This window comes from Anolis sagrei, chromosome 5, assembly GCF_037176765.1.
Source record: "Anolis sagrei isolate rAnoSag1 chromosome 5, rAnoSag1.mat, whole genome shotgun sequence".
In the NCBI taxonomy this organism is placed as follows: Eukaryota; Metazoa; Chordata; class Lepidosauria; order Squamata; family Dactyloidae; genus Anolis; species Anolis sagrei.
The window spans coordinates 178,560,419-178,573,639 of NC_090025.1; the positions used below are offsets into that span (position 1 = coordinate 178,560,419).

At 39.6% G+C, this 13,221-nt stretch overlaps 1 protein-coding gene across 1 annotated transcript in view; it reads left to right on the plus strand.

Annotated features, from left to right (window-relative positions):
• The window catches only part of WNK1 (WNK lysine deficient protein kinase 1), a 105,705-nt gene extending 93,020 nt beyond the window's left edge, over positions 1–12,685 (plus strand). Inside the window, 6 exon segments of the mRNA XM_060776740.2 lie at positions 1,287–1,489; positions 2,457–2,651; positions 3,487–3,579; positions 6,579–6,620; positions 9,451–9,632; positions 9,811–12,685. Coding sequence (XP_060632723.2) covers positions 1,287–1,489; positions 2,457–2,651; positions 3,487–3,579; positions 6,579–6,620; positions 9,451–9,632; positions 9,811–10,125 — 1,030 coding nt within the window. The 3' untranslated portion in view covers positions 10,126–12,685.
• Positions 12,686–13,221: the final 536 nt, after the last annotated feature.

The window sequence follows — 13,221 nt, forward strand, 5'->3', positions numbered from 1 at the left end:
GAAAATAGTGAAAAATCAAGTTCAAAATCAAAAGTAAACATATAGAAACACAGCTTACAAGAAATTTTATACTATCAAAAGCAACAAGTAATAACTGATGTAAAATATCTGGTGATAACAATATGTAACAGGATTTTTGTTCCTGGGTTATAAATGTCATTTCCTAATTGGTTCTATCATAAAAATATGGAAAAAGTTAAACTGCAAAAAATTTGTTTTGCAGAACATCTTGCAGCACATTTTTCTATAGTTATTTAATGAACATCTCATCGAGTCTCAACCAATTCAGCATAGTTTGTGGTAGCCACAAAAATTAAATTTCTGGAGTATAACAACTATCTTTAAACCAGGAACAGATTTTTTTTTCAAAATTTTGTTACATAGTGTAATTAAAGAGAACTTTGGAAAACAATTGGGGATACAAAAACATATTAATTGCTGCATATCCACAGATCAGTTCCAATTTATAGTAATCCTATCACAAGGTTTTCTTGATAACTTATTCTGGGGAAGTTTGCCAATCAGTTTCTATGGCTGATCAAGAATTTGAACACTGGTCTCTTGGATCCCCAATCCAATCTGAAACCAGTGCACAATCCTGGGTTCACAAAAATATACAGCACTTTTTGATACATTTTTCTACTCAGAGTTTATAAATTGCTATACAAAAACTTACAGCAAGTTATAAAACTCAAGATAGAAAAAGGTCACCTAAGAAAGTGCAGTGTGCACATTTCTTATGTCCTTGTTACAACTGGGATCCTGAGGAATCTCACCAAGGGCTTCCCTGATAATTTCTTAGCAAGATGTGAGCATATTGCTTTTGGCAATACAGAAAAAAAGGTGTGAAAGTTAAATAGACTTTCTGTTGAGGAAGATCAGGATGTGGGATACAGTGAAATTGCCTGCTAGGTCTCCTTGTAGTTTGTAGTGTTCTAGTTTGTGGACGTGAGTGAATGGTGAATGCAACTGTCCTCTTTGTATGTTTCAGAAAACAAATGTGAAAAGTATGTTTGCCCACATTGTAAAACTGTATCTTCTCTTCACCCACTCAGATTATATTGTTACAAAATCTTCTACTTGAGTTTGGAGCCCCAAATACAATTAGTTCTGTTTATGATTGGGAATAAATTTTACTATTGTATTGCAGATCCCATATGTATACCATATTGCCCAAGGACCCTCCCGATTAATATTCTAATTAATATTCTCTGCTTACCAGTTCAAGTTTGAAGTAACTTGGCATTATGATAGGAAGCAACACATGCCATTTTTCTATTCCCTAGACACCTTAAGGAGATCCAAGAGCTTCAGAGTCGGCAAAAGCTGGAGATAGAACTGCTCTATACAAAACTGGGCAAGATACCTCCAGCTGTCATCATCCCTCCGGCTGCTCCTCTCTCAGGCAGGCGAAGAAGACCTACGAAAGGAAGAAGCAGCAGATCTAGTCGCAGCAGCTCCCAGGGTAATAAGAGCCCCCAGATTTTGGGTAAGGCAACATGGAGATTGTGATAGACACGTCCCTGGTCTAGTAGTCTGTTAAGATTTTTGTTTTGGCAGGCTGTTTAATCTGGACTTGCTATTGTGATTTATTTATTTTTAAATAATATCTAAAAGTACTTGTTTTCTTCTATATGCTACTGTTGAAGTTTTTTTTTTTAAATCTTACCAAAGTGTACACCAAAAACACACAGTCCTAGATATTGTTGAACTTGCTGTTGTAATCAGCCTTGGCCAGTGTAGCCCGTGGTGTGGGATAATGAGAGTTGCAGTCCAAGCAATGGTTTCTATCTCTGGTGGTCATCCCTATTTATTCTGTGATTCAGGTTAACCTGAAAGATATTGTTTGTCCAGTGAACCTGAAGGTTGAGTGAAGAGATAAAACTCATGTCACTTAAGTCCAAATCTGACATTTATTATTCACCTTCTATGCCTTCAAGCTTCCTATAACACCAAAGCTACATTCCTAAGCGGCTCAATAACTTGCTCCACATTTTTCAATTGCAATTTAAAAAACCCACAATGATGGGTTGCACACAATGAAGAAAAAAGAAAGAAAAAGGCTTACTATAGTGTATTCCTGTAGGGCATTTACAGTTGATACATGTATTTGGTGTGTTCGTTGTTAGCTATCTTGTGGGGGAAATGTTTTTTAAAAAATGGGATATAAATATGTAAATAAATAAAGTAATTCTCCCTTACCCGGCGAAGTAGAATAGCAGGTACACACAGAAAGCCCCACTGGATGCCTATAGCCTTCCCTGCATGTTCTCTTTTGTCATGCGCATATTTATCAGTTGCTTTTCCCCCTCATAATATTGATCCCACTGAAGGGTTCCTTCATAGCTAGTGTTTTGGCACCGTTTAGTCTCCTCTGGGATGAGGTAACTGGGTGTCCATCATATTGCCATTCTAATGATTTGCTCTCCTAAACCTCCCCCCGCCCCACGTTACAGGAAATTTGTCTGCTCAGAGCGCACCTTCAGTCTTGCCCCAACAGCAGACCCTCCATCCTCCTGGCAGTGTCCCAGAGACAGGACAGAACCATCTGTTACAGCCCCTGAAACCTTCTCCTTCTAGTGAGAACCTCTACTCTGCCTTTACTAGTGATGGTGCCATTTCCATACCAAGCCTTTCTGCGCCAGGCCAAGGTAAATATTGTGGATGATAGAGACAGACTTCATTGAGAGTTGAGGTGTGAGATTCACTGCCTTCCTACATTTTAAACTTCTTCATATGATGAATCTGGACAGGCCTGGAACACTCCAGAAAGTAAAATTAGGGATATTACAGTGAATGTTCCAGTGTCCTCCGTATTCTGCCATATGGAGATGATGGAAGGGAATGCTTAAAGCAGCTGTTGCAAGACTACACTTATCCTAGAGGTATTGTGGCCTTATCCAAGTTAAAAGTTTCTGGCCTCTTGATGACTCTTCTTTATGTTAGAAACCTTCCTTTATATATACATTGGACCTTTAGAAGTGATGGCTTTCTAATTTTTCCCCCTCACTGATAATGTATGTAGTATTTGTCTTTGAATTCAGACATGGCTAAGAGTTGCAGTGTGTGAATTTCAAGGGGAAAGCTGACTAAAAATAGAATAAGAAAATATATACCACTCTTAGGCAGAAGATAATTTCTGGTTGTTTCTCTGGATCACATGAGCCCTACTAATCTGAACTGTTCATGTCTACAAATAGTATCATGTACTATGTCAATATGTGCCTCTCTTATGACTTACATTGCTTGTGGCATGCAGCCCTCTTTCTTCTGGGTTAACTATTAGAAGACAGCAGTATGAGTCTTGATAGTTATGCAGGTGGGGGCAGAGCACTTTATGTCTTGCATATGCTCTACTGATTTAAGCTCTTTTTCTTGTGTCTTGCTAGTGCATTTCACCACTCCAGTCTAGAGTTTTCTAACATCTTGTAGTTGTGTTCTGTCTCTTTTCTTCTCCTTGTTTTCCCCCTTTTTGTTTTACCACAGGCTGTGTGAAGTTTAACTGTGCATCTGAGCGGGTGACATTCAAGCCTGGTGGCAGGAGGACCCGATTTCTGAGTACGCCCTGCTTGGCTCTTTGTGTGTAACACCTTTACTCCTTCCTCGTCTTTTTGTTTTCTGCTACTTGGATCTGTTGTCACATGCCGTCCATTCACATCTGCCTTCTTGTATCTCTCCAACTCCAGGGCTTGGCTGAGTTGCTCTTAAATATTATCTTGCAGAAAGCATCCTACTGAAATTGTTATTTGGTTGCTCAGCCAAAAGGCTGTGTTGGTGACAGTTCTCTTCATATTTTAAATAGAGCTTCAGGTATCAAGAAGTCCTTTTTATGACTCCTTGCCTTAGGTGTATAGGCTTCCCTATGGGGAATAGAAATAGATGCTGTAAAAGCCATGTCCACAGATGCAGACCCCTTCCTGATAGTTCACTTAGAAGCTGTGCTGCAAACTACGTGGTTAAATCACACAGCTCTGAGAGGCAGGGCATATCATTCTGGGCTGATCATTATTAGATTGAGTTCAATTGTGTACGTGGTAGGATATTCCCACTACTTCACATGAACTCAACAGCAGTTTTGTTAGGTTGAGGAATTTGTGTGCTGTGAGAGTCGTTGTTATGCCAGAAATACAACACCCCATTTTCCATAGGTGCACTTTAAATCAGGATGGTAATCAGCCCAGAAAGGGATATGGCTAATGCCTTTTTGGACTTTGTACATTTTACTGTATTTGTTAATTTTAAAGCAGAAAATGGGTAGCTTTGCTCGTGTGTTCCTCCCACATTTCATTTTCTATTCCTCCCCTGAGGAGGAGTTATTTATGTTAACTCATGAGTTGCATAAATATGTTCAGGAGCAGATGTTCCATGTTGTAGTGTTTGCCATAGGAGTGATTTATGAGACCATGAATTAGAAGATAGTATTGGTAGTGTGGGTCTTTTCCACTTCTGTGATTTGGAAGGGAGATTCAATAATAAATGTGACTAAGATCTTTTCAGTATAAATATTTCTCTTGCAGCATCTCATGTGCTGCTTGGCACACCATTTTGCAGCACATTACACAGGTTTTGCTTTCTAGAGCTATATATCTCATGCTTCAAGAACTATCACACATTTAAGTAAACATTCAAACCAAATACACATATTAAAATAATCAGCGTTCTAAAAATATGAATTGGATTCTAAAATCAGTTGTTGTTTTACACATAGTTGATAGAATCGGTGTGCAAACTACTTCTCAAATTAGGCAGAATGATGACATGTGAGGGAATAAAGGGGGTTTATTTATGTGACAGATTTTAAGTACTCCCCTGCACTGAGTACAATTGTTTTTCCTGGGGGTGATTCCAGGTTTTATTCCTCCTCCCATACTTTCAATATAAACAAAGTCCCCTGTTGATTAAAGAATTGTCCATACATACTGAGCACCAGCTCCTACAGGCTAGGAATATTCTGGGTTTGCAGCCAGTAAAGCAGCAATTTCTGACAGACTGTTCCATGGTAGCTGCAGTGGGAATCATGAGATGATCACATTTGATTTCAGAGAATTGTTTTGTTTTGTTTTTTAACAAAATTAGGAGGTGAATTTTACACTACTTCATTTTCACTGGATTTATTTTTCGGTTGCTTGAAGCAATGATAATACTACACGATACATTTACTGCCTTATTAATTTAATGTATCAAACATACTATGACTATCAGTCCATATAGATCTGCAAAACAAAGCAAAAACAATCAAAATCCTATCCAAATCATAATCTGAAAACGGTGCAACTCCTCCCCATCTCAGGCTTGTTAATAGTAATGCAGTTGAAGGTCCAGGCAGAAAATTACGAAGGCAATAGAGATTCATTCAGGGCTAAGGAAATGCTAAATCACTGTTAGAAAATATCAGATTATAATAAATCAAGAGAGAACAAGTAAGCCTTCATTTAAATCTTGAAGGATTTTCAGTGGGTGGCAAGGATATAACTAATTCACACTGTGCATTTGTTCTAGTTTTAAAAATTGACTCCTCATGACATTATGAGAAGTTACCTTTATGGACTAAGCATCATGAGGAAGAAAACATAAAGTAGTATTTGGTTGCCTCATGGTAATGGCAAATGAAGTAGGATAAACCTCACGGTCTTATTCTGTAAAGTTAGATCTCTTGAAAGTGACAGGACTTATTAGTCACAACTAACACAAGTCCCATCTATTTGGGTGGTCTCCCCAACTATTGGATTTAGGCTAGTGCCATCTACCCTTGCCTATCAATTTTTTTGCAGCTGTCTTGTGAATGTAGGTGATGCTAATAAAAGGCATGGCTTGGCTTGATCCTCAATTTGTGTACAGTGTTAAAAATTTATCTCAGTCTTTGACTTAACCTCCTATCATCCATTCTGAAATGAAGAAGAGGAAAGATCTTTGTTAGAAGTTAAGAAGCTAGACAAAGAACTAAATGATTTGTCTGTGTAGTTGGAGAAAAAGTGGGAAAGATTCAGTAGGTTTGTACCTGTCTCTGGTGGCACTGACATTCCAGGAAATAGAGTGGTGCTCTGAAGGATGTCATCTTTTCAACGATTGTAATATAAACTGAATTTATTTCATGACACCAAAATAACCTTTTAGGGTTTGTTTTGAGGGGGTTTTGTGCCATTCCTTTTGTATTTAAAAATAGTTATCAGATTAATAGGAGAAAAAAATAAGTATTTAGTCCAGTGTTCAGGTTTGCTTTGACTTTTAGTCCCAGTTTGCAGATTTCAAAATTGGAGGTGTTCGAGAGACCTAACCCAAACTGATTCATTTACCTATTTGTTATTTGTCAAATAACAAAACCACAATTCTAGTCTGTTGACATTTTTAGAAGCTGTAGGAATTCTGCAACTAAATGTGATTAACACACTTCCACTTGTTAAAAGTCACCTTTGTGTGTAATTTGCATTGTGGAAGACCTCTCTAAAGAGTTGAGCAGTGTCACCAAGTGACAGTGTGCTCTTGTATTCTCCTCTTTTTCTCGCCAGGCTTTTTGTGCTCTTTGCTTGACACTAAATGTTTCTCACTGTTTAACAAATTGCTTTCTCTTTGTGCTTCAGGGAAGATGGTGAAAAAAGTCTGCCCTTGCAACCAGCTCTGTAGTAATTATTGCATTTTGGTTATTTCTAAACTCTGACTGCCAAGCTGCAATGTTTGAGTTTCCCTCTGATCCCTGAAGTTTAACCTCCCTGAATCTCTCTTGAGCACAGCATCTGTCTTGCGTGTTTTGTCTGCCCTTTCTAATTGGTTTTTCTGGACTAATCTGGCAAGAGACTTGGCCACCTCATGACTACTGTTCCTCACTGGAAGGGCTTACCTTAACCTTCAGCCACACTGTGTACACCTTGGCTATGATCAGTGATGCTGAAGGGTGTATAAATTAGCATCGGTAATTGCAACATCTTTGATTGGAATGCAAAAATATTTTCTCATGCTTTCTTTGCACTGACCATGTTGAAAGGGGTGTAACTGAAGCACTGGTCCATTTGTAGAGAACCTCCATATCTTACAAGCAGAGCAAATACCCCAGTGCCCTTACAGTGTGCCAGCAGTGTGAGGAGGGGTGGGTGGTGGGGGGAGCCATTTATGTGGATACAAGAAAAATGGAGTGAACTGAATTCACAAGTGAAAGAGGTAGGATGCTCAGGAAATTTGATGCAATTATATGGTCTGCAGGCTGAGGGAGGAGCCTCTTCTTTTGTTCATTATTATGAATAGCCAAAATAAGATTCTGTAATGTTTGCTGTGACTGAGCAAGATTGGAGGGAGGTTATTTTCCATTGTCACTGATATAAGTGTGTGTCAGTCTCTTCTTGATGGCTGGTTCAATATCTTGAATGTCTGAAATCTGGCTTCTTACAAGCCCAGAAGTAGAAGCTTTTCGGTAGTCTCATATTTAATATCACAATCCTTCTTAACTTAATAGCATGAAAAGATACTGAGAAAATATGATGTATTACAAACACCTAGCAAAACAAAGTTGAGTATTGCATTGTGAGATCCTAGCTCACATTTAAGGATTCATTCCCTTCCACATTTTGAGCTATAGTAATAACAAGTTGTGTTTAAAATGCTCACTGTCTGGGCACTATATTGAGGAGCGGTCATGTAGATTCTGGCCATCAGGAAAGGACTGAAGGGTATGTGCTGAATCCCTGCATGAGACTGTTGACAGCAAAATATACTGAACACACCTGTTGGTACATTGTGTCAAGCTATTTCTTCTTTCCCTCACTATTACCTACTATTTGTACTGGTTATTCCTCTGGCTGCTCCTTTATCAGTAGGCACATGTCTGTGTTCTAGTCCCTCTCGTGCCACATGGGTGAATCCTTTTGCATTGAAAATAGAGTTTCCTTTGCACATGATGTGTAATTATAGTATTACTACTGTTTCACTCTGCATTCCTCCCCTTTACCTGGACAGGGCCACTCTTCCTCCTTCACCTCCCCTGCATGTGGATATGCATCAATTCCCTCTTTTCAGTTCAGTTTTGGACAGAAAGCTGCCTCTTTCAACACCTTAGCTAGCATTATCTGCTTGTAAGTCTTTTCACAGTGCAATCTCACCTTGCTCAGTTGCTGGAACTAAGAAAGATGTTTTGTATTCATGCCTAATTTGGCTTGGATTTAGGGAGGCCAATTCTTCCCTCAGAAGCAGGGTCCAAAGTTCAGTTGCAAGTACCAGCGGCTTTTCTTATAATTACAAGACCCTAAATGGTAAGGAGGAATTGCCAGGACTTACAAATTTAAACTTGTGCAAGGAGTAATTATTGGCCCCTTCCTGTAACTCTTCTGTAAGATTTGACACTGTTATGCTTTCTGTCCCAGTCTTGGGGAAGTAGTTAGGTAAAGTTAATGTGCTGTTTAACTGGATGCCTTAAGTTGCTCTTGTTGTGGATACACATATCTTTTCTCCCTTTGTACTGAAAGGGGTAGTTTTTCACTGGATTCAGGTTTATTCTTCTTCAATATAGTATTTGAACTGTACTTCAGACATTTGCCTGGCTAGAATTTCTGTATAGCCAGCTGATTTCACTTCATTTTCTGGAAATGTGAGGTGAAGTTGTCATGGTGCTCAAGATTTGTTTTGTGATTATCAGCACTCTTAAACGTTTGTATTTAGGTTGCTGCTTCATGAGTAATCAATGATGGAAAGCAAATCCTGCTTTCCACATCATTCCGTTATTGATTTGCCACTGAATAGTTATCAGACCAGAATATTGATTATATTGTGCTTTCTTTCATTCTTACTATTTGATTCCACCAAGCGCTGTACGTATACTATTCATGGAATGGAAGCATTTCTCAAAAATTAGGTACAGATGTGCAGGTTTCCCAGGAAGCCACCACCTGAGTTTGATTCATTAAGGATTGGTTGCCAGTCATCTTTGGCTGTCCTTATGTTTGGGTATTAGGCCGACAGGTTCTTGGTGCATCCTTCCAGATAGTTGCTGATAGTAGTATGAATACCCATTTCCAATAATGAGTTCGTCCACTTTATATATTCCATCTACAGAACAGAGCTGCAGTCCATATGGTTACTGTATGTTATTTGAGTCGGCAGGGTTAGTAGTGGTGTAAATTCAGTATAATAGGCACATGTTGACTGTACAGAGGGAACTATCGTGGCCTAGTCATTAATGCCAAAATCTAATTCACCCTCTAGTAGAAAAGGGCAAATTTGTGAACTACCCACTGATCTGGAAAAAATAACATGCGGTTATGTAATTAACCTAATAGCAGAGAAATTGCTAGCTGAGCCCTAGAACCCTTCCTCTTCATTATGTCCTAGTGCTGATTTGTAGAACTCATGTGCATGGCTCTTAAAACTCTTGCTCTTTCTTGTTTTCCATTGTAGCTATAGCTTTGGTGGCCCTTATGAAATTATAACCCATCAAGTTAAATGGCAGTCATTCCTTTGCTTTTTTAGGGACCAGCAGTACAAATACAGTTGGAGGTACAGTGAACAGCCAGGCGCCTCAATCTCAGCCTCCTGCCTCTAGCCGGAAAGGGACCTTTACTGACGACCTGCACAAGTTGGTGGATAACTGGGCCCGTGATGCCATGAACCTCTCTGGCAAGAAAGCAGGCAAAGGACATGGCAACTATGAGGTAGGTTTTTGGTCTGGGTGAATGCTCTGATAGTATTATTTGACTTTCAGTGAAGCAATGTAATGTTAATTTGAGTAATCTGCCAAGGTTGTGAGGGAGAATGTTAACTAGATAATACTGTTGAAAATGTAGAAATATTTCTCAAATAATTTACCCTTGGGTTGGGTTTCTGTTTTAGGGCCCAGGCATGGCAAGAAAGTTTTCTGCACCAAGCCAGCTCTGCATCTCGATGACGTCCTCCCTTGGTGCTACACCAATCTCTGCAGCATCTGCTACCTCTTTAGGTCACTTCACAAAGGCTATGTGCCCCCCTCAGCCGTACGGTTACCCAACAGTGCCCTTTGTACCTCCCTGGAGTGGGACAGGTGGTCCAGCACAGCCACCTTTAGGCCAATTCCAGCCTGTAGCAGCTGCCTCATTGCAAAACTTCAACATCAGCAATTTGCAGAAATCTATTAGTAACCCCCCCGGATCTAATCTGCGGACCACTTAATGAGACCCAGATACACTGCTGGGTAGACCTTGGGGGGGAGGGGAGGAGATGGGGCCTTGAATCAATTACTAGGCTGCAGTGAAGAGACTCCTGATGCCCAGAGGGGGTGAATTTCCCCCTCTTAACGGTTGCTCTGTGCTCTCAGCAAGGAAAAGCCCTCTATTCTGAAGATGGGGAGAAGGGTGATCAGGATCTTCCATGATGGGACGTGCTTCCTTTCATTCTTTTGTGTGGCAGAATGTGTAGAAATGGAAATCACCATGCAAGCCAATGGCTTTGTGCTGTAAAATTAATTTGGCTGCAGAGGCCAAATACCCACGGGTTGAGATGGGAGAATTATTGTTCATTCCAGCATGAATCTTTAGTTTGATGTTTTGTTTTTTTAACTCTGAGAAATTGAACCATTTTGTCTGCCCTTTCCTTCAAGCCATCACGTCGAAGATCCTGAGCTGACGGGGCACAGCCCATGCTTTGAGATAGGTCATTACCGCTTTAAGTAAAAGATATTAACAGCTTTGACTGCAGCATTAGAGCAATTTAAATTGTTTAGAAGATAAATTTTTAAAAGTTCCCTGCGGACATGTACTTACCATCAGTTTTGATGTGGAAACACTGTGATATATAAATGTTGTTGGACAACAGTAGTTTAAAAAAATGAGTGGATTATAGAGGGTTAAACAGTTAAAAAGGAAAAAAAATGGGGAAAAAGCTAGCTATATCCTGATACGTATTGGAGACACTTTAACTTTTTTCCTTTTTATTTTCATTGTATTAGATAAATGTGAATGTATAATTGTATAAATTAATGTACTTGAATACTTGTCTGTTCTCCCAGTATGCTTGCTGGATATTTTAGTGCCTTGGACTTTTATTGCTTCTGCAGTTAGCATCACCTTCCCAGCAGACTTTAGACAGGCAGAGGGAAAGGCAGAAGAGAAAGGGAAGTTATTTGAACATAGTCACTGGAATGCCAAAGGCGTAACAACACATTGGATGTTTATTACTGTAATAGTGTCTAGAGCTGGAGTTGGAGGGGGAGCTTCTGCAGTTGTATGTTGAAAAAAGCAAAGCTATAGATTCTTGGGGGGAACCAGTGCTATTGACACAGCAGCAAGGATGGATTAGTGTGAAGTTGCTGAAATGAGTAAATACAATGAGCAGAGTAAGAGCTGGGCTGTGTAGGAACAGAGGAAATGAGGAGGAAGAGAAATCTTTGGAAGGGTAGCTCCTATGGGTGGACTGACTTTAAAGTGATAAAGGTTTTTTGTAAGGGCAGTTTGTTAAGGGCTTAGAGCTATCACTCTAGCGAGGGATTGTGTCTGCTGGGATCTGTTCCCCCCCTGATTTAATCCAGAAAGGCCAGGAGCAAATCTTCCTGGCACAGCATCAATTGCCAAGGATGGATACACTTGAAACAGCCACTATCAAAAACCAACTTGTTTTTGTTCTATGTGTAAAGAACTTAAAACTGGTACCATGACTGTAACTAACTGTTGCCTTCTGGTAGGTGTACTATATCTCCTACTTTCCGCTCGCCTTCCTCTTTCTACCTTAAAATACTAATTCCTTGTTCAAATGAAATACTGCAACCAACTAGTATTATCTGTATTGCTGCAGCAGGCTGTGAAGGGTCAAAGTACTTCTGCTTTGTATTTGGGAACAGCTCTACTGCTGGTCTAGAGACTTGTATACTAAGGAGAGGTGTCTCTCCCCCCCCCCTTTACCCCGCCCTTGAAGTTTCTCTAAAGTTAGCAGGGAGTTTGTTCTTTCTATACTTGGTTTCACTCTTCCCTCAAACATATGCACAGGTCTTTCTTTCCATCCATTCACCTCAAGTTGAAGCTTACAGTGGCTTTGTTAGGAAGATAGATTGGACATGGGGGCTGAATAACTGAGGTGCTGGGTTTCAACAAGTTACCAGACTTAAAGAAAAGGGAAAAAGTGTGCACAATTAGGATGGGCAAATATGAGCCTAAGGCTTCCTGCAGGGGGAAAAAAATCTGAAAAGTTGTGCTTTCTATTCTGCAGCTAAGGATCCTAAAGGCAACAACAGGAGTTGAGGCTAATGTGCAGGAAGTGCAAAAGAGCAGAGATGAGAAAGATGCCACTTTGTGATAGAGGAACTAGTCAACTGAGTGTTGCACAAGGGTGGTATTTTGGTTTAATATGTTTGAGGTCAGGATTTCACTGAAAAGTGCTGGTTTTATTTAACGTTGATTTCCCTCCTGTGGATGAAATAACTGAAGTCTAGAAGAATGAACTAATGCTACTGAACTGTTAAATTATTTTGTGTTAATATTACACTTTTGAGTACCTTTTTCCACAAGATCTGTTCTGAATTACAGATGTTTTCTTTACATTATTTAACAATGTACACTGTAAAAACAAATAAATAAAAAGAATTCAAACCTTGGGCTTCCCTGGCCGTAGTTAATGGTATGTTTTGCACTAAATCCAGGCATTGCGCTTCCTGTATGATTGCGCTTTGTGCTGCCGTTTGTTACCTTCTTTGTAGATATTTAATGAAATCATTCAAATAAACCAAACCTGCTTTTGTTGAGCTGTGGTTTCTCATTTTCAGTTGGCTTTTCTTCCTTCTATGCCCTGAAGCTTTACTATCAAGAAGTGGCTGCCACTAACAGTGGCTGCAGAAGAAAGTCATTTGAGCTCGCTGAAGACTGCAGGTGCCTCCAGACAATAAACAATATTATTGGAGAGTTTAGGCACACCTTTGATTTTTGAAACTTCAGCAGGGTCTGAACCTCAAATAATAGAATGATAATGGCTGGAAAATGGCTATTTGAAATGGCAATGGTAAGAGAATCAGAAAAAAAGTCTAAATACTAGATCCTGTCTAAATACTAGAGCCTATATTTTGGAATTATACACAAACTACCTGTGTCTTTTATTTGAAGGTCCAAATAGATAGATCATAATTCTAAAGGTCGGTGCACAAAGCATATAAAAGCCAGGAATTGAACTGAGCCATGGCAGTCCAACTGTGGCAGTCTTTTTGATTCAATTGATGCACAGAAAGGAGGATTTTGTTTAAATAAAATCCTTCTCCATGCAGGCCATCTCCTATTTTGTTCCAGG